We start from the raw sequence: 26,096 nt of genomic DNA on the forward strand, positions 1-26,096 counted from the left end.
TCTCTTGTATGGATGAATTTAATGACAAAGTATCTTTTTATATGAATTTTGACTCTTTAAATATCTTGACATCATAATAAGTGTAAATTTTAATTTAGTGTTTCTCTTATATTCATCTTCCTTATTATAGGTTTGTATAATTGGCAAGGAGAATTAAAGTTTTTGTTCTCTTTGGGTGGATAAAATATTGATATGCGTCTATTTGGCACCCTTTTATTATTTAGTTTACAACCTTCTGTTTACACCATGTTACTAGTACTGTTTGGACCATGAGAGTATAAATGTCAAGGTTGGGGGGATGTGTGAGCTCTTGAGCGACCTTTACCTTCCATCCTTTATAGTTTTATGCATGTGAGTATGCATGTTAAGGTATGGACATTCTTAACTCTTGGTTGACCTTTATCTTAAATTATTGTATTTTTTTGTTTGTTTATCAAAATTCAAGTTATAGTGTTATGCGAATGAAAATTTCTAATGCAACTTTATTGCTAGCTTCAAATTGCTCACAATTATTTGAAGCTTTCTCTAAGTATGACTCAATGGAAACCCCATTCTCTCCACTACAATCATTTCCTAGAGGCGTCTGTGTGTTTGATAAACCCTTTAACTTGTGATAATTGTTAATGTACAAATGTTAAAAATGCACTCTTTGTTACAAATGTTAAAAATGCGCTCTTTGTTCCAAAAAAAGTGACATGAAAATAAAATGTGCAAATTCCACTTGTCAAGACAAATGACAAGTTTGTTTCAAGAACAAAGTAGTATACCTTAATAGTTGAGGATTTAACATGTATGTTTTCCAATTAATTCGGAGAATGGTGTTGTGTTCTAGGATTCATCATGCTTACTATACATGATTGATGTGGTATTTTTTTTTTAATTAAGTAACTTGTGCTTTGCATAGAAGAAACATGCATAGAGGCACAACACATATTCATTGTTCAAGTAGCTCTTTAGTAACGACCATAATGGAAAGTAAATGAAAATTTGTAATTAAATTTTAGATATAGTTTCATCGCTAGTTGGTCAACTACTACAAACCTAACATTAAGACAACATTTTGTACGTAAATGTTTTAAACATTAAACAATCAAAATTATAAAAAAGTGCTTGAGCTTTGTGCGTTTATTTGAAAATTAAACAAATAAAAAAGTTCTTTCACATGTTTGATATTTTGTCTCATTGAAAGAATCTATGCATAAAATCCCAAACGACACATGGCTCGTAAGGCGACTTTCAAAAAATGATAAATGTAAAGTACTTGATTGATGGCACTATAACTATGTGTGTCTATCAACCATTTGATAACACATTCGGGGGATGTTACTAATTGCCAAATGTTTGATAACATAGATATTTGATATTGTGTTGTTTTAAGTTCTAGTCCTATTCTCACAATATAAATTTTTGGAGTACAATGTACCATGTACGAGTATAGTGTATCATTTAGTGAGCTACAGGTTACTATTTTCAGTTTGAAATGTTTAAGAATGGATGAGGTTAAATGGGAGTTTTAGATATATATGATGATATAGGTTATATATTTAGATAAATTTGACTCTATAGATATGTTGATAACATAATAAGTATAACTTTTAGTTTAATGTTTATCTTATAATCATCTTATTTGTTATAGATTTCTTTCTTAGAAGAATGATTCTAGTTGCAATTCTCAGTGGGTGGGTAACACATTGATGTGTTTATTTTGGTGCATTTTTATTATTCAGTAAAAAAACATCTTATCTTTAAACCTAATTTTTAATAGTGGTTGGTTACTTAGAGTAACAATGTCAAGGTTGTGGGCACACAGACTTTTATTTGAAATTTACCTCCTTCCGTTTGTGGTTTTATGAATGCAAATATGCATGATGGGATATGTGCATTGCCTAAATCTTGGTTAACCTTTAATATATTAAATTCTTGTGGTTTTGTGTGTGTCTTATCAAAATTCAAACTTTTACAATATTGTGCGTGAATAAAATTATCTAATGCATCTTTATTGCTAGCTTAAAGTTATTCTCACAATCATTTAAAACTCTATGCACATATGAATCATTAGTATCCCTAATCTCTCCATTAATATCAATGCTCAAAGGTACCAATTCATTTTATAAGCCTCTTTAACTTGTGACAATTGCCAACATAGATGATGAAAACTATCTTTGATTTGAATATCGTGTCATGTTCCACTAGTCAAGGAAAAAGGATGATTGAGTATTTCATATACTTTTTCCTATCAACTTTGAGAATGTTGATGTGTTGGGATTGTTCCTACTAACTATAAGAGATTAATGTAGTGATCTATGAAAACAATCAACTTGCGACTTCTATAGGGGTTCACTCTTAAATAGAAAAATTATACATAAAGACATAAAGCCTATTGTGATGAACACAATGACAACAATTGTAATTTAAAAAAACTGAACATTGAACAAGCTAAAACACCATATCCACCAATCATACAAGGACAAAAACTAGACATAGTAAGATATCATAATCATCTTAAATAAAAATGAGCACGAGTGACAATCACTCCACTTGGTTTCTTCATAACAATAACCAGAAGTTCAATAAAATATTTCTTGATTATTTGAATGATCCCACCCCTAGACAACACAATAAGATTAAAAGAGAGGATTTTCCAAAGCCCCCATCCCTCAAAATTATCTATAGGTTGTTAATGCATATCTCTAAATCAAAATTAAATTATGATAGGTATTCAAATTGGTTAGAGGAGCACATCCTTCAAACATTTATATAGGTTACCAAATGGTACCATCGTGTTGCTACCTTCACCTACCCCAATAAATAATTCCTCATAATTGATCTCCACGTGAATAAATTTAGGGCATGCATAACAAAGGGCAAGATCCTCTCACAAACATTCTCATCAATCATACAAGCTTCCAACTTAGTTCTTAAGTCTAATTATATCCAAACCCTAGTTTTCTTCACTTCCTTGTTCCCTAGGCTATTTGCACCAAAATTTCTTAATGAAAGCCAATGTAGCATAATTAATTTGGAACATCCTTCTCAACCTTAAATCTAAAATTCTCACAATGCAATGGATTACAATTTGTCATGCTACCCTTCATCAACTCCAAGAATAATACTCGTGCCCACCAAAACCCACAACCCACACTTCAGAGTAACTTCTAAACTTTCACAATGGCCAAGCTTTCCAAGAAATGAGAAACATGATTCTAAATAAAAGTACCAACATAGAAGAGTGATGAATGTGCCACATGGTATGAGAAAGAACTAATGGGAGATCATTGATCACAAAAACCCATGATCAAGGATAGATACTCCTTACCATTGACAATAATACAAATTCAATTCATTAGGAAATGAAAGTTAGGATGATGTTGTGGAAAAGAATGCAATGCATCAACCTTGATGATGTTTAAGATATCCCATCCACTTGGGTCCTTCCTAACCTTACTCAAAATAAAAAGAAATTGAGAAACTCTTATATTTGTCAAATGATTCACCACCCCATTACTTTCTCTAAAGCAAGAGATAAAATTCAAAACAATCATCTTCACTAATTGTATAATGCAATGCTTTATGTTACATGTAAACAAGATACCAATTTAATGTAAGAAATCATCATATAGAAACTCACATAATTATCTACTTTATCCATTTCTTATTAGTTGACAGATTTTCTTGTGGCTTTTGGAGCCTCCCAAAAGTTGCACGAATGATCTCACTTTATAAGAAAAACCATTCTCCTCACTCCAATAAAACTCTTTAATTGACACATCCATATTCTCTATTAACAAACTTACCCCACCTCTAAAGAATGTAAGTGCACCTATTAAATATAAATACCTACGTCATCCTTAGAGTGTTTGTAACAACAATTTGTTAATAATCTCAGATTTCCACAATGCATGCTATTGTTCGTGTGAGAATTTTATGTATCAACATTTTGGATCACACTCAATGATCCATCATTATGGTAATGGAGAGCTATATGAACTCGAACATCTTGATGATTGATAATGGATTGTGGTCCACTGTGTGGATACAAAAATATCTCACAATCTAATTTAAAAATGATAGTGATCAATAACAGTTTTATTTATTAAATCAATTTTGTTTATTCTAGACTTTATGACTGTAATACTCTTGAAAGAGAGATCACAAGTTCAAATGCTTAAGAGATAAGATATGTATGCTTCATTTGTTTCACATACCTAATTCCATATTAGGGGAAGAGCACCAGTAGTTAAGCTGTACCAATAGTTGTTAGGAAATGTACTAATATTGTAAAAAGTAACCAATCAGGTGATGCCATATCAACTGCACAACTATTAGGCCTCTTTTGCATGCCTATTGGTCTCACTTTTTTTTGGAGCTGTTTTGTACACCTTGGCAAAAAGCATGCTGATGTGGCACCATACTCGATGATGTGGTACTGAAAGCTTAGTTATAAGCAGAGGACTTGCCAAGTAAGCTACTGCAAAAAATTGGGAGTGATTTGAAATTTCCATGTAAGATTTTGAGAAGCACGAAGTTAGGGTGCTCAACTACTGATGCTCAACTACTGGTGCTCTTCCCCTACCATTCTCAAAAATAGACTACCTGATATCCAAATTCTAAAAGAATATATTTCTATTTCCATTGTTTTTCTACTTGTGCTTTTATTATCAAAGTTTATTCAACACCGAAAATCAAGGTAACCCTACAGCTCGGGCTTCAAACGTGTCTTGTCTATAAACAATAATAATAAATACACAATAACTACACAAGATACGCCAAGAAGTCAAAACAAGTTTCTCTTTTCTATTCTTTTGAATACACATAAAGGGAGCATTTGGATGTATTCCTGTGATTAGCCTAGTTCGTGTGTGTAAAAATTGAGCGGGATGAATTTAGATTGCAAATAACAGGTGAGTCAAATATTTGAGGCTATATTAAGCGTCATAAACCGAAGGGTTTTAGTAAACAAAAAGGAGTCTCAGTGGAATACCGGGTTTTTTGATGTGTTGAGAAGTAGCGGGCTTGTAGGTGTTTTTTGTGTGCTCAAAACTTTTTAGGGATTCGTTCATTCATTTCTTCTGTTTCTGGTAGTTGAACAACATTATCCAGAGTTTTTTCAGGTTTGGTTAGCACTATACTCAACAAAGTCATGTTATAAGATTCTGCATCAATGCAATCTGTAGAAGATTTATGCTTAACTTTTGTATTTGACATTCATGGCAAATATGCTTATTTGATATATGTTTTGTTTTGGGCTCGCTGGGTGTTTATGCGAGATTAATGGTGAGTTTGTTTTCCTTTTGATAATGAGAAGCCGCAGAGTATTATGGACTGTGTAAAGAAGATGAAGTATGTTTTAGTGTCTGGTGGAGTGGTGAGTGGGCTTGGGAAGGGAGTGACTGCTAGCAGCATCGGGGTGGTTTTGAAGGCGTGTGGACTTCGTGTAACTTCCATCAAAATAGGTAGATTCATTTATATGTTCATATAGACATCTTTATGCAGTCATCATATACTTTTTGTTATGTAATATGGATTGTGGGTTTTGTTGGAAAGAGGCTTAATACGCGTCAATCTGTTGCATTTATTCGATGATTGCAGATCCTTATTTGAATACAGATGCAGGGACCATGTCTCCATTTGAGCATGGGGAAGTATTTGTGTTAGATGATGGTGGTGAGGTTAGTACATTCTGTATCAACGTATTCCTCTTTTAGGTTTGGTTATATTGTTGATGAGTCTGATACCATTTGTATTTTGTATGTGTTGGATCCTCAAATTCCACATGTTGGAAGCTATGATGCAATTCGCTATGTGGCTTTTTGTTTCTTTAGATACTGATGGAATCTTGTTCGGAAGTGAACGCAGACCCAATACTTTGTCTTTTCAGGTCCATATAGAATGTTTAATGGATTAAATTTGAAATGTAAGGCAGTTTTGGGATTAATGATTATGGTCACATTCATTCTTGCGGTACTGTGACCTATTGTGTGTGTAAGAGACATGGTAATGTCTTATTTCTTTCCTGAAAACTAGTTTGGAATTAGGCCCTGCATTGTGTCAGAAAGTGATGTTATGGGTATGGGATTTGCAATTGACATGGAATATCTGGAAACCCAATTTGTCCAAGCTCTTTTAGCAACAGGTACGCCTAGCAATAATAATGTTTTCATAGCCATGCATGCAGTTTTCCATTTTCTCAGTTTGCTTTTTATGTTCTTTGATGCGCTATTTGTTCTCCAAGTTGTCTTGACAGCGCTGGTCATGCCTCTGAGCAGTCATATCTCGACAGCACCAAGCATGCCTCTGTGAGAAGTCAAATCTTGACAGCCCCAAGCATGCTTCTTTAAGCAGTCATATCTCGACAGCCTTTATGTGCCTCTTGCAGTAGTTCAACAGCCTGAGTGTGCCTCTTGCAGCAGTCTTATCTTGACAGCACTCAGGACGCCTCTGCGAGTAGTCATATGTCGATGGGAGCATGCATCTGTGACTAGTCATGTCTCAACAGCACTGAGCATGCTTTTGTGAGTAGTCATGTCTCAACAGCACTGAGCATGCGTCTTCAAGTAGTCATATCTTGACACCGCCAAGCATGTCTACTTGAATAGCAATATCTTGACAGCAACCAGCATTAGTTATATCTTGACAGCATCAAGCACGTTTCTGCAAGTTGTTATATCTTAACAGCATGAGCATGCTTCTGTGAGTTGTCAAATCTTAGTGGCACTGAACATGTCTCTGTGAGTCTTCATGCATTTTAGTAGATCTATCTTGTATGATTGTTTCAGTGGCAAATATAGATCCCATTCGCATTTGTGAAATTTTGGGATGAACTGATTGGGTTGGACACCTATTAATTGCTTTTGGTGAAAACATGGTTGATGCATCTAGAGGAAACATATGCCCCTGGTAAACTGCAATTACCGTCTTCCATGAGAAAATATTTTGTTTGGTCGTGTGGCTGAAATTTTGTCAGTATCCAACAAACATTCACACTTGTCATACACATCGATTAACTGTATCCTTTAAAATTATGCAGCGAATCTAAAATCCCTTATTATATGGATGTGAGAGTTGATTGGCATACTCTTTGTTGTGGGATCTTGGCAATGCAGACCTGCAACTGATGAAGATATGAAGACTCCACAGGAGGATTTTGTGTCACCTGTATCCACCAAACCTTAACTCTTATCATACACATTTAATTAAATGTATCCTGTGAAATTGTGAGTGACAGATATAACCCCTTGTCATTATTGATATGAGTGCATTTGCTTACCTCAAGTGGAAATTTGTCAATGCGGAATCGCAGCTGATGAAAGTCAAAGAAGAGTTTACAGGAGGGTTGTGGGGAAGCAGATTGATGAAGCCTAAAGTTGTGTGATGGTGCAGATAGCCTTTGATGGTTGTTGTTTCATTTTTCTTTCAGTCAGAAGCATGAGAAGTTCTAGAGTGTTTAATTTTGATTATTTTTTTACTGCAAGATGAATTCTGTCTAGATTTTAAAAATTAGATCTGGTTTCAGCCTGGATATGATTGCAGTATGGTTACTTGCTGATGCTGGAAGCAACCATTACATAATTGAAGTACTTCGTTTGTTATTTGCTTTAGTTATCTTCTTGGTTTTTAAGCAGCAAGGTAAGTATCTAGTTTGCCAATGTTGGAGACTTTCTCAATGGATAAGGATTAGTGGTAGTTTGATTGAAAGAGAGAGAAAATTTATTAGATAGTGGCAGCTAACCAGTTGTGGTCCATGACATCCCTTACACTAATGATTTAACAAATTTGGTTTCCCTTAAAAAAATGAAAGACTTGGCATGCACATGCTAGATTATTTAAAAAATATAGAAGGATTCTGGAGTTCCAGAGCTGATTTATTCACTCTCTCAGATTGGTTGTCTTTGCAAGATCAAGTATGTCAATCAAGGCATGTTATTCAATAATGGAGGTGGTAATCATGAACAATTGTGGAGCTCATAGATCATTCTTCTTTGGATTTTCTATTAGTTTATTATGCCGTTTTTTTTCCTTTTCTTCTTGGATAAGTTTGAAAATGGAATCTTTGGCACAGAAGTAATGCCTTGTGTGGGGGTTGGGGAGAAACAATTACCTCTCATTCTGTCACTGGGTCTTTCGTTGATTATGCTTGCTAATTTTTCTTTACATGTCAAACAGAGGAGGGGATTGAGAGCTAATGTTATCAATAGCAGAGATGAAGGACAAATGCAACTATAAACAGGGAAATTCCTGTCTTTTATTTCTAGAAATGCTTACCTCTGTCAGCTTGGAAAGGGATTCAATTTTGGAATTGTCAAGTGGTGTCCTCAATGTTCTGACTGTTCTGTTGGCTAGTTTTGGAATGGATTGCTGTTTTTAAAATTTCAATGATTTTAAGACCAATTCCTCTCTAAACATGTCAATCTCTGTTTGGTAAATCTTGGTCTAGCTTCTTCTTGAATTAGAGGGATTGATGCTTTGGCATTTGTTTGCTCATTTTTTAGTTTGCTTTTTTTGGGTTTCCAATCACTGCGCTTGTTTTTAGGTCAATATTGTTCTTGGACAGAAGTGGCTTAAAATTTCATTCCCAGAAGCCAATAAGATGGAAATGCTTACCATGTTTGATGGTTTGACAATATTCTATCTTTTCCATTAAGCAAAAACCCTTCTTACCCAACCTTGCCACTCTCTATACTGTTATATTAACTGTTGCACCATCTATGCACAGCACATGGCATAGTTTATGAAAATATTGCTGTATTTCTGGGTGCTCTAAAGAAAGTTCATTTTTTTTTTCAAGCTTTCCGTGTGCATTATATTGTCATTAAGCTCAAAAAACTTGTGATTGATTCGGAGTAATTGCAATCAACCACATTTGCTGTGATGTTTCTTGAGTTTTTCAAAAAGTTCTGATTCCTAATACCAACACAAATCTCTTCTTGGTTCGTTTACTTTGAGGAGAAAAAAATACAAAGCACTAAATGGTAGAAAGATGTTTATGAAATCATTTCCTATGCTATCTTCCGAGTTTTTCAAAAAGTTATTGTAGTTTTTTTTCGATACAAATCTATCTCTACTTGGTTTGTTTACTGTGAGGGAAAGAAATACAAGGCACTTAATGGTAGAAAGATGTTTATGGAATTTTTATATGTTTCTCTTACTTTTTTGGCTCATTTTTGGATTTAGATGCAAAAATTTAAAAATAAAAAGCATAAATTTTAATGTATGCTTTAGGTTTAAGGTTTTTAAATTTTTCTTTTTGTATTTAGCTTTGATTAGGTTTATTTAGGATTTTAAATTTCTTATCTCTCAAGAATGTTTTGTCTTTGATTTATAACCCTATTGAGGGGCTTTCTTTTACTTTTAGTTTCTATCTAAAGGAGGGTTTACTATTTAGGTAAACAAACGGAAGCCTGCCCCTAAGACAATAGCGCTGCTTTATGACAACATGGGCACCTTAAAAAATAGTGGTGCTCTATGACAACATGGTGTACTATTTTAAAACCATCCTTTTTTTACATGAGCCCTCCTAGGTAAAGTAAAATAATTTTTTCAAGCCCTACTTATATTTTTAATAATTGACATTTTTTAATGTACTATGTTATTTTATCTCCAACTATTATGTTTGATACGAAATAGCAAATTATTTTATTTTTTATTTTTACAAAGATTATATTATGTTTTAAAAAATAGCAAATTATTTTTTCTGTATTTTTCCAAACATTTTCTAGTTTCTGGAGTTATTTCCAAGTTTTCCTGTTTTAAACTTGGGTAATTGAAGCTGTGTGAATGAAATGCTACTTTGGTCTGGATGGTGCCAGCCTCTTCATAGCAGTCATGTTTCTAAGTAAATTGGTATTTGGTATATAATAATATATATGGCAACAGGGAGTTTTTGAGGAATATCATCAGGAAAGACTTGGAAAAAGACTGTGCTATCTACAACCAGTTCAACTTATGAGATGCTAGCAAGTTGCAGCAGAAGTTTTGACCTTTCAAAACTAGCAGCAGTAGCAACATCTACAAAAGTTCCAAACCATTAAAAACCTATGCTAGGAAAATAATTACTAGCAGAATTTCTGGTAGTCTGATCAACTCTATAGGTTACATTGAAAAGATAAACTTAAATTAACTTACGGCAAAATACCCGTGATTCTTCTGCTAATGAAATTTTATTGACATGATGAGTCACACAGAATACTTTGAGAATAAATTTGAATGAAATAAACTTTAGAGCATAAAGCATACCCAACTCTAAGATGTTGAAAGTTAGCAGCAGAAGATTTGAGCCCTTCAAATTAGCAGCTAGCACCCGTATAAGTTCCAAACGAATAGGCATCCCATGCTAAGGGAATAATTATGATGCGTTTATATCTTGATTGTTAACAATAATATTGCCTTTTATGGGGTCAAGAATCAGACTACACAAATAATCTATTTTATCTAAAGACAAATACTGATTTTAGAGTTTCAGGATATGATTGTCAAACAAATAAATGCAAAAAAAAATTTCAATGATGATGTTTTATTTAAAGATACTTAACACTTGAATAAAGGTCAACACCATATGGAAGATTTTTAATCTTTTTTTTGTTGTTAGCCAGGATTTGTCTTCCTTGAGATTGTTAATGATAAAATTGCCTTTTTTGGGGTTAAGAATTAGATTACACCAATAATTTACAGATACATTCAGCATATGATTGTCAAACAATTAAATGCAAAACAAAATTTCAACAATGATTTATTTTTGGTAACTCAGAGGTGTCCCCGCGACCCAGTTCAGTCGGCATCTGTCGGCAGTAATCCAGCAGGGTGATTAACCTGAGGTGAGACTAGTCCTCCAAGGATGGTGTCAGTTGCCTGTAGGCGCTCACGATTGGGTGAACCAAGCTGGGAGTTGAAGTTGGGACGTCACAGACCTAGATTGGACACTTTTATCTGACTGTGCCAACCCGCTGGGCTTTCAACAATGATGTTTTATTAAGATACTTGAGGCATTATGGGGCCAAACACTTTAAAAAGGTCAACACCATATGGAAGATATTTGATTGAGGATTTCTCTTCCTTAAGTATATATCCCACTCATCTGCAAGTTGCAAGCTAAAGCTTCACACAATTAACTTATTAAATAATATGGTAAAGTGGCTAGTGACTCTCGAGTTCATGTATGGTAGTAAGGGTATTGAGCCACTGGTGGGTAGAAGGTTGAGATTTAACATTGATGATATCTTCTATGATAAAAGATTTGATATTTCCACAGTCCATGTTAGTGAAATCATGAATGTTTCTGGATTCAACACTATTTCACTGAAGAAAGCCATGCACTGGTAAATGTCTTTGAACTATACCTTAAAATGTAGCACCAGGTGGCATATACCCTTTGTGGGGTGCTATGTGGCACCACTAGTTAACAAATTAAACAGCCTAGAAAGTAGTTTTAATTGCACTCATTATTTGTGGAGTGAGTTAACATATGGTAGTAAAGATATGGTGCCATCAAGTGGAAATAGCCTGTAGGTTAAAGAACAATTTCTGAAAATTGAGAATTAACAACCATTGTACCTGCAACTTTCTTTGGACTTAAGATTGTGTTTTTCTGTCTGAAATATTTACACTAATCCAATGAGGTGAGCTATGCACTGTGAAATGCCTTAGAATTTTACGAGATTATTAAACTAAAGTGTGGCTTTATGTTTCATATATCTTCTTTGTACTGCATGGGGCTTACTAGTTACCAAATAATACATGCTAAAGACTGTCTTTATATCCTCTTCTGCTATTGTCTTGATACAGGAGCATGTGCTCTGCTAATAGATTACTACAGTACACAACTCATAAAATTGCATGCATAAGCTATTCTCTTTTGTCTATATTTCAGCCTCTTCTACTCATTCTCCTTGTTAAACATGAAATGAAAACTGATTTTGTTTTTGTTTATTGTTTATTTTTGCTCAATCGCCTATTATAGATGATATGTTAGGTTGGTTTAAAAGGCGCCAGGCAGCAATAGCAAGCTAGACTTTGGGCTTTAATTTTTGTTCTTTAGTAAAAGGCAAAGTATCTTGTCAAGGTCAAACTCCATCAGATATTTAAATCCAATTTACATGAAGTCATGATGCTTGGTGTATTTTAAGATTCAAAGAATACAAAGAATTGATTATTAATTTAGTTGATGCAAAGTTGCAAGTAAAATTTAAGAACCAGTTGTGGGTGTACAGGGGTAGATGGGGGGTTATATCAGGAGGATCTGGTAACATTAATGGTTTTCAATGAATACCATTCAACTTTCAAGGCATTTGAGAGAACCTAGTAGTATAAAAAATGTAGATCCACATGTTTTCAAAACTAAATTTGAGCTTGAGAAGTCTGATCTGAGATTCAGTAGCTAAGAGAATCTCACTATTTTTGTTCTTTAATTACTCTTGGGAATGTCATCAGGTTAGGATGGTGCTTTTTCATTGGTTGGAATTAGCATGTCTCGACGATTTCAATATCTTAGGCACGCATATGTAGAATACTGACATGCGTATGTAGAATACTTCTTATAATATTATTTTCCTGGATTACCAACTTACAAAGTAGCAGAATATCTTGCATTTATGTTTTCTTACAGAAGAAATATTTCTTTTGGAAAGTTGCTTTTGAGCTTAAGAGTTATAAACATTTGCATGTTATTGATTCCTGTTCTTTACATCACCGTCTATTAGTGCAATAAAGATAAGTAATTGTGCCTACAAAGTGCTAATGGTTTGCCACTTCTTCGTAGGTTGACTTGGATCTTGGTAACTATGAAAGATTTTTAGATGTGACTCTGACTCGAGACAACAATATTACTACTGGGAAAATATATCAGGTGTATATTTTTTCAAATGCTTTATTTTTCATTTTGAGATGATAATTTTGATTGATATGAATGAAATTTACTTGAAGACCAGAGTGACTGGAAAGTAGCCTGGGATTCTTTCCAACGCTCTATTCTTTCAAATGCTCTATTTTTCATTTTGAGATGATTATTTTGATTAACATGAATGAGATTTATTTGAAGACCAAAGTTACTGCAAAGTAGCCTGGGATTCTTTGCATTGGTATTTTTTCCGCTTGAGTACATATTTAGTCATATATTTTTTGATTAATTAGTTTTTGACAACTGTTTTCAGTCTGTTATTGACAAAGAACGAAAAGGAGACTACTTGGGAAAGACTGTTCAGGTGAGAGGCCTTGCCTATATTGTTGAAGTTTTTAAGTGTAGTTTAATAATAATTTTCCTTTTCTTTCACATGGGCAGTGGTGTGAGTTTTATATCAGGTATATTTGTTCTACACTTCTACTTCCAATATTGTTTTGAACCTTACGCAACTTCAGGGTTTTTCCACATTAACTGTGAAGTTCTGTTCTTATTCATCTTTGACTGTCTCTTTTCATTATTTTAAGATTGATGCACATGCAGTTGAATCCTGATATAAATATCATAATTTGACACTGTTGAAAATACCTTTTACTTATCAATTGCACATACCAAGTTTAGTTTGATCATTATTCTACAAATTCATCATATTTTCAATTTGTTTATTGTGAATTTCAGGTGGTTCCACATATTACAGATGCCATTCAGGAATGGATTGAACGTGTGTCTCTCATTCCTGTAGATGGGAGCACAGAACCTGCTGATGTATGTGTCATTGAGTTAGGGGGAACTGTTGGTAAGAGCAACTTTGCCCCATCTTCCTTTAAATGAAGGCTATAGTACTTTCTTCTTTTCAGAAGGGGAAATTATTGTACATACTTGAGTTCAACAAATGCAAACTGATATTCCTTTGGATGTAGGAGATATTGAGTCGATGCCATTCATTGAGGCTTTGCGTCAGCTCTCTTATCGTGTTGGTGTGTTCTCCTTAGCTCTGGCTGTGTTCTCCTTAGCTCTGGCTTTTTTTGGGGTGCATTTGGATTAATACCACAAGGAAAAAATTGCCTTTTATGAACTGTTTCTTCTGTGTGGGACTTACTGCAGTTAATATTTACTGATTTGCAGGTCCTGGAAACTTTTGTTTGGTTCATGTCAGTCTTGTACCTGTTTTAGGTGTTGTTGGTGAGCAGGTATATAACATAATGAACTACACAACTGTCAGATACGAATCTTGCTGTTTGATTCTCTGCTTTCCATAAACTTATAGAGGCATTGTGGTTCATTGATAGTAGCTTAAGTTGCAAGGACACTAATTATTTAAGAAATTTTTATGAGTAAAATTTTACATACTTTTTTTCCCCCCTTCATTGCAGAAAACAAAGCCAACACAGCATAGTGTCCGGGAACTTCGAGGATTGGGTTTGACACCTCATCTTCTAGCATGCCGCAGTGCTCAGGTTACTCATTTCTTTTTGATGGGCTTGTATGATTTTCTCCATTGTTTTTGTTTTTTAAAGCAAGATTGGTTAGAATAGGTTTTGGAAGATATATCTAATTATTTATTAGGACAGGCTTTGGAAGAGAATGTTAAGGACAAGCTATCACAGTTTTGTCATGTTCCAGTAAGTCATGTTTTTATATCGTAAGGGATCCTTGTCTTTATGTCATAGGTTATGAATGACATTAAGGTAAATAGAATTTAATCATTATTTTATGTTTCAGGCTGGGCATATTCTCAACATCTATGATGTTTCCAACATTTGGCATGTTCCTCTCTTACTAAGGGTAAGTGGGCTGCTGCAATAGAATAATAACTTCAGCAAATTATTGTTTTTAATGTTTATAAAAATGTCAAACATTGTTTTTTAAAAGTGTTTTGGCCTATGGTGGATTGGCGTTTGAAAAAGGTTAACGTTAATTGATCAATATTTGTTTAATAGTTTATATATGATTGATAATCAACAATTAGTTATATATTTAACAAATTTGCAAAATGTTTCTATGACTTATATTTGCAGAACCTATCAAGTGTGGTATTGTTTTTGATAGGTTAATGGAGATTGTTGATTGGTCTTCTACCCTTTTAACTAGGGTTACAAGACTTGTCTAGACTCGGTGAGTCTCGAGGCATCTAGGTTGAAATGAAGTCCAAGGGCTCATGACTTGGATGCGTTGTGAGTTTGCTTAGAGTTGCTGAGTTTGCTAGACTTGGCGAGTCTTGACTAGTAGACTTGGTTAGGTCAATGAAAATCATGGAAAAGGCATACAAAATTAAAAATGATTAAACATAAAAGCATGAAAGTGAAGTGTTTTTTGAAGGGTTTGGAGGATTTTTGGGGCATGGATAAAAATTATTAAATCAAGTCTTGACTAGTAGACTTGGCCTGGTCAATGAAAATCAAGAAAAAAGGCATACAAAATTGAAAATGCTTAAAACATAAAAGCATGAAAGTCAATTGTTTTTTGAAGGGTTTGGAAGACTTTTGGAAGATGGTTAGAAATTATAAAATAATGAAAAATGGCACGTACCATGATGGTTTGTGTGGTGTCAAAGGCATTAATTTGGACTTGCTGATGAGGTTGTTTGTAAGTGAATTTGACACTGTTATGTTGCCTTCGATCTTGTCGAGGGGCAATGCCAGTAGACCCAATTGGGGATCAAACCCATATTGGAGGCGCCACTCTCAAATCCCCGCTCTAGTTATAAAAAAAAAATTAATATTTTTGGGCTAGTTGGGCTAGTTGGTCTAGTTGGATGGAAGAGTAACATTTTTTTAATTTTTTGAACCAATTAAATTCCTAGTGATTAAATTACATTTATACTTCTAGTTTGCTAAATAACATTTACAAACTTGTCTGAGATACAAGTGAATGATTCCACATAAAGCTAGTTATGTTGGCACATGGGATACAAGCTCCTTTTTATCATAGTTCATGCCTCCATATTGTGATTTTTGCTTTTGATGCTATGGATATCATAATTTACGAGTCCTTAACACAATAAGCACTTGATAATATTTATATATCTAACAATGTTGTTTATTTCAACTAAAATCGGTTTTCATAGTCATGTGATTGATGTATACTTGTGTATGTGATCAAAGCAGCTTCTATTTGATTAGTTTATTGTGTCTTTCAAAGTTAATTTTTGAATGGGTGCATGAAACAAATTTTTAAATCCTTGAAAAATCTCTATATTTCATGGCCTGTCCAATTTGCTAAGTTCTTTTATTGAGTCTAGGTGTAGAGTATGATTCATAAAAATCAGCTTGTTAAGTCCAAGGCAAGTCTGTCTTGTAACATTGCTTAAAGCAATATGATAGTAAGAATTAAAAGCATTAAGCTAAGAATGTTAATACATTTTTGCAGTTTTGATCATAGAAGCAAAAATTGTGATTAAATTGTAGAAATTGTGAATTGTCACATGTTGCAATTTTTTCCCTCTAAAAATTGTTTTTTTGAAATTGTTTTTAATGATTTTGATCGTTCATTTCAATTTGCTGTTTAATTGCAATAAAACTGTGCAAAAATTGTCTAATGTGCGTTTTTCTTTTATTAGGGCTTTTTTTGCATAATAAAGTTGTACAAAATGCTTTAATGTGTGCATTTCAATTTCATGACAAAATGTGTAGATGTGAGTGACATATTACAGAAGGCAGGGTTTCATTTTATGGCCCATTTTAAGGCTTTTGGGGTAATCCTTGGGCTCCTCTGCACATTGGCAGGATTTTTTTTCCCTCTGGTTGCATTCACCTCAACACCAAAAATTGAACTTGGGCTCAAATTGTTTAGGTAGCTAGTTGAGAGTCGATCCTGCTCGCTGTTTCATATCCTGCCCACTGTTTCATTGCCTTTTCATGTACTTGTCTCCTTAAAAAATGGTGCAGTACTCGTCTCATTTACTAGTGACATCATCGATCTCCTAGGAACCTTGGTTTGTGATGTTTTTATTTACATTTTTTTGGATGTGTTCATTTACATATTTTGGTGCATTTTACTCATCTGTTTTCATATTTTTTTGGCTCGTATGATTCAAATGAATTCAGTCTCTTGACCATGTGTTCAATAACTTTATAGGCTCTATTGTGACTTCAACAAATTTGGCACCTATGTGCTGTAATACATGCATTGAAGTGAAATGCAATTAACAAGGAATAAGTTATCTGGTATTTATTTTTTTCGTATGTCTATTTTTCATCAAATGGGCTCATTAACTTGTCTACATACCACAATCTATGGGCTAAACTATTATTTTAATCTACTCTATATTTCTATGCTATTAAAATGCCTTTAAACTTAAAAAGCACAGGTTTTTCTCTTTCTTTTGTGCATTTTTTTAGGTTTCTTGATTAAATCCTCTTTTTTTGAAAAAATCTTTTTGGTTTGCCAAATTTTTCCCTAAAATTTTTTTGCTAATATGGTTTTGAGGATCTATTAAAGAAAATCATTTCTAGTTCATCTCATATTGTCATGTTGAGCTAGGTATTTGCGTCAAAAGGCGTAACTCCAGTGGCAGCTAGGGGTGGATTGTAATGGCATGAATATGTAGACAAGAATCTTAAATTTGATACTCATTTACATATCAGATTAATAATAAACATAATATTAGTGATTGCTTGTTAGAGTGAAAACAAGCAGCAAAATGTAGCTCTTAAATTAAACACTATCTTAAATAAAATAGTTCTTAAGTAAAATTAAAGTAAATGGTCCTAATGTCGTTTTTTATCTATACTTACCTATTTATGTGTGCATCTTTTTAGTAGCTTAAATAGATATTAAAAGTGGTATTCATACATAAAAATAAAGTATCTCTTGAAATAAAAGCTAATTTTTTAAAATAAAAAAAGGTTAGAGCATAGTTGTTGTGATTTATTGCATTATTATTGCCAAATAAAATAGCCCTTCAATAAAATATAAAGTAAATGTCTAAAATAAAATAGCTTTTAAGTAAAAGTTAAAATAAATAACGTCTATATCTTTTTTAATCTATTGCTTACCTATATATATGTAGTAGTTTAGATAGGTATTAAAATAATATTCATATAAATCTTGTAAAGAAAAATATTTTCCTTATTATCAATTTCTAAGCTAATCAAAGGAGTGCCCACAACTTTAAAAATTTCAAATGGTGAAGTAATATATAAATAATATGTATAGTTAAGCTAGTGTAGATATCTTAAATACATCTAATCAAAAAATGCCCAATTATATCAGTATAGGCATCTCAAGATCAATAACTCTGTCTTTTAGATAGATGTTTTTAGGATATCTCTGCTAGCTTTATATATCAATCTTGAGGTGCCTATACTGATTATTTGGACATTTTTTAGTTACATGTATTTAAGATATCTATGCTAGTTTAGAACAGACAATCTTTTCGAAGGTTACTTTACACTTAATTGATGCTAACAGAAAGGCTATGGAAGAAGCCAAAGAGGACCATAATTCTTAGGTCCATGGCTAAACAAGGACTGAATTGTGTTGCTGCATGTTTATCAAAGAAGCTGTTGTGGAAGATTCTGTCTAACAGGGTAGTTGCAATCTTCTTGAACAATTTTTTTTATCCAATGATTTTGAATAATTCCTTTACCATGTTGACACAAGTTAGGAGGCTGCAGGGAAATGAAGATGCGTTTGGTTTAAAATCTGCAAACTTGCAGAATCTTGAAGGCCCTCTACATGCTCATATAATGCATAACCAACAGATAATGTATTTTGTTAGACTATAACGTCTACTTGACATATGCTGGAGGATTCTGGCAGAGATTGTTGAATGTAGATTGTAGAGCTAACAATCCAACGCTTTTGTAGCAGACCCATTTAATCAACAGTGAACAATAATTGCATTCTATGGAACTGCTTTGTGTATTTGGAGAAGAAAGTCCAGAAGGAAACTGAACAAAAACCTTTTAGATATGGAGACCAAATACAAAGACTATCAAAGATCCAAGCTAGAACCTGCATCCACACCTTTGCTTTCACATGCCAGGATTCCATTCCTGACCACTTTCTAAATTTCTGTTTTTTCAATTTTATGCTACCAATTCTCTTTTCTTTCATCACCACTATCATTCAGAAACTCACCGAGGTTCCTTATTTTGCTTTTTCATTTAAGAGCAATCTGTACATCTCCTTGGTATTAACGATAAACAGGGCAATCAGCACAGTGCTATCTAACTAGAATTTGTTTTAAATTGTTTATTTGGGGAGCTCCATGGTATGTTTCAATGCCTCCCAGGCTGGTAAATACTATGAGAGTAATGTCAACTGAGGTCAGATGCTGATTTTGGCTTGACACCTGCTGGGAGCCTAAGTAGAAGGGCAGTGTGCACAAAGAGTATGCAATGCTGTATGTGTTTGCTTGACCATTTGCAGAGCTCACTTAGACAATCCTTGATTCATTTTATTTGGTTACACAGGTGGCCCAGAGCCCATACCTGGAGACAACCTAGAAAGCTAAATTAGCTTTTAGTGGAAAAACTGAAAAATGTATACTGTACATCTACATTAGACGGTGGAATTCTTACTGTCAAAATGCACAAAGCAAAATGCTTGAAAGCCACTGACAGGTTGCTTCTGTAATCATTCCTATCAAATTAATTAACTGAGTTTCGAGTACTTTTGGGAACAAGCAAGTTCTTAAGCATTTGGACTTATATACCTTCTCACAAACTTAGTTAAGAGCAGGCCTAGGCAGGAACTGTTCTATGCAACCATGAGTATGTAAGAAATACAGATAAGCCCCCTCACACACCCAAACCAGACCATTTCTAAGATGCAATCAATCTGTAATTGATTATCTGGCCCAGACACAGGTAGGCTGGGCAGTGCACAGTCTATCTTTCCCCTTGCTCGTGTCTGGTTTCCAGACTTCTCTGCTTGTAGTTCAGCTTATTTTTTTTGATGATAAAAACAAGGCTGTTTTCTTTTCACAGTGAATGTTCATGACTAAGACTGGAAAAGCTTGAAGTGAAAATTTTGCTTTTTTTTAACAATGCTGGATGTGGACTTTGGAGAAGAACGAGCAGCTATCCCTAACCTCATATAATACACTCCAATATTCAGCTTTCAAGAGGGATTTTTCATTTTAGTCAAACCATGGAGTCTCCTTTACAATAAGATGTTTTATGCCAAGTTATTTTTTCACTTTTAGCTCTTCTAGGCCCATTGCTTTCACTTCATGGTTGGTGCCTTGGGAACCCAGATAGGAGCAGCATCCAAATGCTGTGTAAGTTGATTTTAAGCAATCAGCACCCACAGACCTTAGGTTCTGTTAAGTGCCCCGTTGGTCTTTAATAGACCACTGGGTTGGTTTGTCTGTTTTAACATTCTCTCCGATTCATTTTAAGAACAAACCCCAATTTTGGAGGTAATGTTTATACTAAATGGATATGTAAAGTATAATCTATGTTTTTGGGTGATGCATTTTCAAATTTTTTTAATGATATGAATTCTGATATAGAGTCAAATGATGCAACAGGATCAGAAGGCTCATGATGCAATTCTGAAGGATTTGGATCTCCTTAGGTAAACATGTATTTATTTTTTGCTTTGGGGATTTCAATCAAAACTATATTTTTTGTTATCTTCTTAACACTTGTACATTTTGTCTGTCAAGTTTTGAACTTTGCCTTTGAACCTTTTATTAATATATTTTAGGGTTTTTGGCCGTTTGAAGTATCTTTTTGTGTTTTGCACTTTTTGCTGAATTACTTGGAATTTATGTTTGGCTGGCAGTGTTGCTAAAACCCCTTGTTTGGAAGAGTGGACTGCCAGAGCGGCTCAATCCGATACGCTTACAAATCCAGTATGTATGGCATTGAGTTTTCATAGCTTGCAGTCTAAAAGAATTGATATTTTTTTAGGCTAGAGTTCGATTCCGTTTTTGAATTTGATGTCTTCAAATATCCAGGTCAGAATTGCAATGGTTGGAAAATACACTGGACTTTCTGATGCTTATGTGTCTGTTGTTAAGGTAAATGCTTTCTGTAACTTTATTTTCTTAGAATTATACATCATAGGGGAACTAAGAAGAAATAGTTTAAGAATTAGTTCAGATTGCTTGAAGTTTGTACATGAAACTGGTCCTTTTTCTGTAATGCCAAGTAGCTAATGATTCAATAATTCCGCTTCGAAAAAGACTGAATTCCCCAGGAACTTGCATATTGCCATGCTTACTTGTGGCAAGAAGATACTGCTCAGTTAGTGATAGTGTTATTGCATAATACGCTACATGCAACACAATTATGGAACTTACATTTAGTTGTCTTCTCACGTATTTTGTGTTTTTATTTAAGCTTTTGATTGAAAACTTGTCGAGATTGTAAAAAAATAGAATGGGTGACAAGTTGTTTTAAAATAAGATTCTGCTTCCCTTTTTCTTGAAGGCCCTTCAACATGCTTCAATTAAATGTAAGAGGAAATTAACAATAGAATGGATTGCGGCATCTGACCTTGAAGACACAACTGCAAAAGAGGTATGTGTATGGTGAAAACCGTGAAATGATATGGATGGGTACAAGTTACAACATGTCCCATACAGTTAAGCAGAAGCTTTGCTTTCTTTATTAATTGGGATTCAAGATTTTATCTTTCTTTATTAATTATGATTTTAAGAGTTTTGCTTCCTTGTATAGGCACCAGACAGTCATACAGCTGCATGGAACTCTCTGAAGGTGAGTTACAAATTTGAATTTCTCCTTTGTTCTGTCTTTTGTTTCTTAATGGGGCAAGCGTATGGGCAAACATGCAACTTCTTAAAGGTTTCTTATTCTTATGATGCAAATGTTGTGAAAAATAATCATATCGTGTTATGTTCTAGTGATTTTATTAGGTTTTGATATTAATCTCCTTGATATACCAAATGATATCTTGTATCAGGGTTCGGATGGCATTCTGGTTCCTGGAGGATTTGGTGACCGTGGCGTACAAGGAAAAATACTGGCAGCAAAATATGCCCGGGAAAATAATGTTCCCTATCTAGGCATTTGCTTGGGAATGCAAATTGCTGTGATTGAGTTTGCACGTTCAGTAAGTGTGATATCATCAATATGGTTGTTTGTGGGGTAGGGGGGTTTGTAAATAAACTATATTCAATCTACTTATTTATATTATATTCATTTTACAGGTACTAGGAATGGCTGAAGCAAACAGTACAGAATTTGACAAAGAAACTCCACATCCTTGTGTTATCTTCATGCCAGAGGTCAACATCCCTGTGCCTGAGTCTGGTATTTCTACAGTTGTAGTAATTAGGCTCCAACCAATATACATATGGGAAAGTGCTCCAATCATTTAAGTAAACATACAAGTCTTTTAGATGACAAAGTGACATGAACTTTCTATCTTACAGGGGTCAAAAACTCACATGGGGGGTACAATGCGTCTGGGTTCTAGGAGGACATATTTTCAGAATGCAGACTGCATCACAGCAAAGCTGTAGGTCTACACATTCTTATGTGATGATGTTAGCTTTTTTAGCTTCTAACATGTTGAAGGGTTTTGTAACTTTTTAGGCTGAATTTATGCAACTAAGGTCAACTTTTAGGAGTTATTAGAGGTTTTAATAGTTTTTTAATATACTGATAAAAACAATATTAATTGTTGATTAAATGTACTTTGCTTGTTAATTTTGAAGACAATATATGCACCATTTAAGCTACCAACTGACAAGTTGTTTATTTGTAAAGATATGGAAAATCTGATTATGTGGATGAACGACATCGACATAGATATGAGGTTTGATAAACAAATTGAGCTTTACAGCTTTATTTTTATGGTTTCTTATAATTCATTTTAAATATGACCCATTTTGTAGTTTTGTTGGTTTGGTTGTGGTGAAGGCCGTTTGCTTGAATAAGTGATTGTGAACTATCAGTTTTTTATTCAATATTTCATTTGCACAGGTCAATCCTAACATGGTAGAAAAACTAGAAAAATCTGGGCTCATGTTTGTGGGCAAGGATGAAACAGGCAGACGCATGGAGGTAAGTTTCTGTTTTCCCATGTTGGTCTTGCTCTTTTCATTATGATAGTGGGGGTCAGGTTATGGAAGGAACTGCAAAAGCCTGTCTCAAGTTTTGTATTATGATCCTTTTTGTCTATTAGCTCTTGATTTTATTATGTTTGTGAGCAGATACTGGAATTACCATGTCATCCTTACTTTGTTGGAGTCCAGTTCCATCCAGAGTTCAAGTCCAGGCCAGGCAAAGTATCTGCAGTCTTCTTAGGTGCTGTATTTCTATCCCTGTTTTGTACATGGAAACTAAGATCAGCTTTATGTTTCAAATTTCATTCCATAAGAATGAAATGTTAGGCTTTGATTTTACTTTTTAGCTTTTTAGTCATCTGGTTTAGCAGTGTTTTTATAATTCGAAATCCAATTTTTTAAATTACATCACTGTTCAGCCTTTGGCTTTGGCATACCAGGGATGTACCTGGATTGCCTGGGTGGTGCCCTAGGAACCCATACACGTACCCTTTGGGATCATTACAGGGGCTAGGATGAGCATACCCAGTTACTAAGAAATTTATTTCCTATAGCAAAAGATTATGGTTTTCTGATGAAATTATACAAATATATTACATTGAAGTTGAGACAAGCTTTTGTCAGAAGTACTTACTTCTAATTGCCATCGATGTTGAGAGTTGGAAAGCTTTGTCAGAAGCACTTACTTTCAATTGCCGTCGATGTAGAAAGTTGGAGCCTTCAAATCTTTGTTTAGAACATGTTCTATCTGTCTTTATTTCAAGTATGTTTACAATAATTGGGTGTTCTACAGGCCTTATATTAGCAGCATCAGGTCAGCTGAAATCGCACTTGAAGAAGCTGTCTAGCTCGATAATGATTTCAAATCGTAGAGTTGAAAATGGAATTTCAAGTGCTATGAACGGCCATACAAATGGGAATGGGAACTCATCCCCACTTAGATACCCAAATGGGAATGGGAACCATGCTCGTGCATAAACACACTATTGAAGCAATTTAGTCTCATGTGAAAAGTGACAGGCCCCTCTAATCCAAGGCATTTGTTAGCGTCAATTTTGTTGGAGATTGCTTAGATGTTTTTTCACTCAGCTGTTGTGCAAGGATTACGTTGTTTTTACTCCATTACGTGAATGTTCCAGATTTGCAGCTTGTGAATTGTTCTGTACAGTAATAAGGGTGGAGTAGCAGAGATGTCAAAAATTCACCTGTTGGATATGAGCATACTATATGTTGCCAGAGATTCTTGACATGACTTGGGCTACAGGGTATAGGAAAATCAAATTATTACTCCCATTTGTGGGAGCTTGATACAGTGGATGCTGCTGATTCTTTGGTGAATTTGTTTTAGAGTTAGTTGAATTTCAGATGCTCACAATTTCAGAACCAAGTTATTTACTTGGCTTTCCCAAGTTTTGGCAGCTTATCCCATGGTTGCTGCTGATGTTGTGTTGAGTATACTGCAGGTTTGGATTCTAAGGTGCATTTATCCATCACCAATGTATTTATGTGATTCTGGCCTAGGTGGCAAGTTGGGTAAATGTGAATAACATACCGGCTTTTTCTTTTCATGAGGTGTATTTTGAGGACATTATTTGAATTTGACCTACAGCTCTACTTCCAGACCTTTTTAAGGGACTTAATATATTAAGGAAAACATTGAAGGATGGAAAATTTTCAGTAGTACACTGCTGGCAATTCTTTCGACTTCACATAATGAAAAAATGCATAACAGCCTATAATAAAAATAATTTGCAATTGTTTCAAGTGTTGATATTGAACATAAAATTTTGTTCCGGGCACACATCTCAATTGTTCGGTATCATTTTTTTGCGGTTTATTTCACATATATGTTTGATGAGCCAATTAGCAGCTGCCAGCTAGCTGCAATTACTGGCTTAAACTACATTCCTTAAAGTGTAACGATCACTGCTTGTATCTGTGGAATGCTTAGGCATTTTGCAATGGTGTACTTCAACTACATTCCTTAAATTGTTATGATCATTGCCTGCAACTGTAGAGTACACATTAATTATTTATGAACATAATCCACAATATGTATGTGCCACAGATTCCATAGCTTCCAAAAATGCCTTAGCCTATGCTTAGGCAGGCTGCAATGGCTTGCGTAAACTAAATTTCTTAAACTGTTATGATCACTGCGCTTGTAACTGTGGAGTACACATTAATTATCCATGAATATAATCCATAATATGTCAGATTCCATGGCTTAAAAAAATGCCTTAGCCCCTACTTTACATAGTATATAACATTCTATCTTAATATGGTGGCATGCGATGAGAATATCCTAGACAGCAGTTTCGAGTGATAAAGAGTTTGAAAGATGGAAATGTGTAAGGATTCATTGTAATGTGAGCATAAGGATTAGTTTACTAGCTTCTCGTGACAAGGGCAACAATGAACGTGATATGTAATTTCTTCATTACAATATTGGGATCATGTATGTTAAATTTTGTGTCGTACAACAACTTCAGAGTCCCAGTTTTCAAATGCAAGGCCTCGTGACTTAGCTTGTGCCTTGAGACTGAAATAATATGTTAATGGTTACGCATGTTGGGAGTAATCTTGTTAAGCACGGGATGCGTGTGTTGCCAATATTGTAATGTTTTATAAGGGTTCTTACGTAAATTCGTCATAAACACACTAGATGTAAGAAATCTTGGCTGTTGAACAAACAACAATAAAGTAGTTGCTTAGCTTACACAGCAGTTGCAGAGCTTGCAGGCCTCATGTACTAATTTACAATGTGGCCTTTGATTTCGTGGTAGTTGCTTAGTTTTGACGAGATTGTAAGTTTGATAACTAGAAGTTAATACATATCATATATTTATTTTATGAATAAACTTGAATTTCACTGTTAGTCAATTAGAATTGTTTACAGAAACACTGCACAATAACTGTACAGGAGTGAAGGCGAAGCTACATTTATAATTTTGCTTAAGAATATGAAATTGAAGGCACTTGAAAATTAAGCTTGAATTTCTAGGTGACAACCAGTGGCCATGGTGTACATGTATCAACTCATCTATGGTTTTCTCATTAATAAATTCCATAAGGAGGGATATGAGAGTCACCAATAAACAGTTTAAAAAAGTAGTTTATATGTGGTGTTCATACTTTAATTTGCACCAGGCACGTCTCATGAAAATATATTATATAAAATATTAATTTTATTTTATTACTGCTAAAAACTAAATGATG

General features: G+C 34.2%; 1 protein-coding gene across 3 annotated transcripts; it reads left to right on the forward strand.

Moving 5' to 3' along the window:
* Positions 1 to 4,931: 4,931 nt before the first annotated feature.
* On the forward strand, positions 4,932 to 24,445 carry LOC131027416 (uncharacterized). 3 transcript variants are annotated; one of them, XM_059218544.1, is made up of 23 exons: positions 4,932 to 5,111; positions 5,306 to 5,453; positions 5,590 to 5,669; positions 12,752 to 12,838; positions 13,143 to 13,193; positions 13,568 to 13,685; positions 13,810 to 13,866; positions 14,015 to 14,079; positions 14,263 to 14,346; positions 14,461 to 14,511; positions 14,612 to 14,674; positions 20,370 to 20,416; positions 20,627 to 20,696; positions 20,802 to 20,864; positions 21,277 to 21,366; positions 21,526 to 21,564; positions 21,770 to 21,919; positions 22,017 to 22,094; positions 22,242 to 22,327; positions 22,579 to 22,627; positions 22,795 to 22,875; positions 23,025 to 23,118; positions 23,671 to 24,445. In XM_059218544.1, the coding sequence occupies exons 2-23, from the start codon at positions 5,318 to 5,320 to the stop codon at positions 23,853 to 23,855; spliced, it is 1,824 nt and encodes a 607-aa protein (XP_059074527.1). In that variant the 5' UTR covers positions 4,932 to 5,111; positions 5,306 to 5,317; the 3' UTR covers positions 23,856 to 24,445. The 3 variants fall into 3 exon arrangements, with proteins under 3 accessions (XP_059074527.1, XP_059074528.1, XP_059074529.1); XM_059218545.1 differs by having other exon boundaries at positions 13,813 to 13,866; XM_059218546.1 differs by lacking the exon at positions 14,461 to 14,511.
* Positions 24,446 to 26,096: the final 1,651 nt, after the last annotated feature.

Source organism: Cryptomeria japonica, chromosome 3, assembly GCF_030272615.1.
Source record: "Cryptomeria japonica chromosome 3, Sugi_1.0, whole genome shotgun sequence".
NCBI classification, from domain to species: domain Eukaryota; kingdom Viridiplantae; phylum Streptophyta; class Pinopsida; order Cupressales; family Cupressaceae; genus Cryptomeria; species Cryptomeria japonica.

Excerpts from the sequence above, each read along its gene's own strand:
- LOC131027416 (XM_059218544.1), top strand. The coding sequence starts at position 5,318 with ATGGACTGTGTAAAGAAGATGAAGTATGTTTTAGTGTCTGGTGGAGTG. Across the intron at positions 13,867-14,014 it reads TCAGCTCTCTTATCGTGTTG|GTCCTGGAAACTTTTGTTTG; the intron begins GTGTGTTCTCCT and ends ACTGATTTGCAG. Across the intron at positions 22,328-22,578 it reads GACTGCATCACAGCAAAGCT|ATATGGAAAATCTGATTATG; the intron begins GTAGGTCTACAC and ends TTATTTGTAAAG.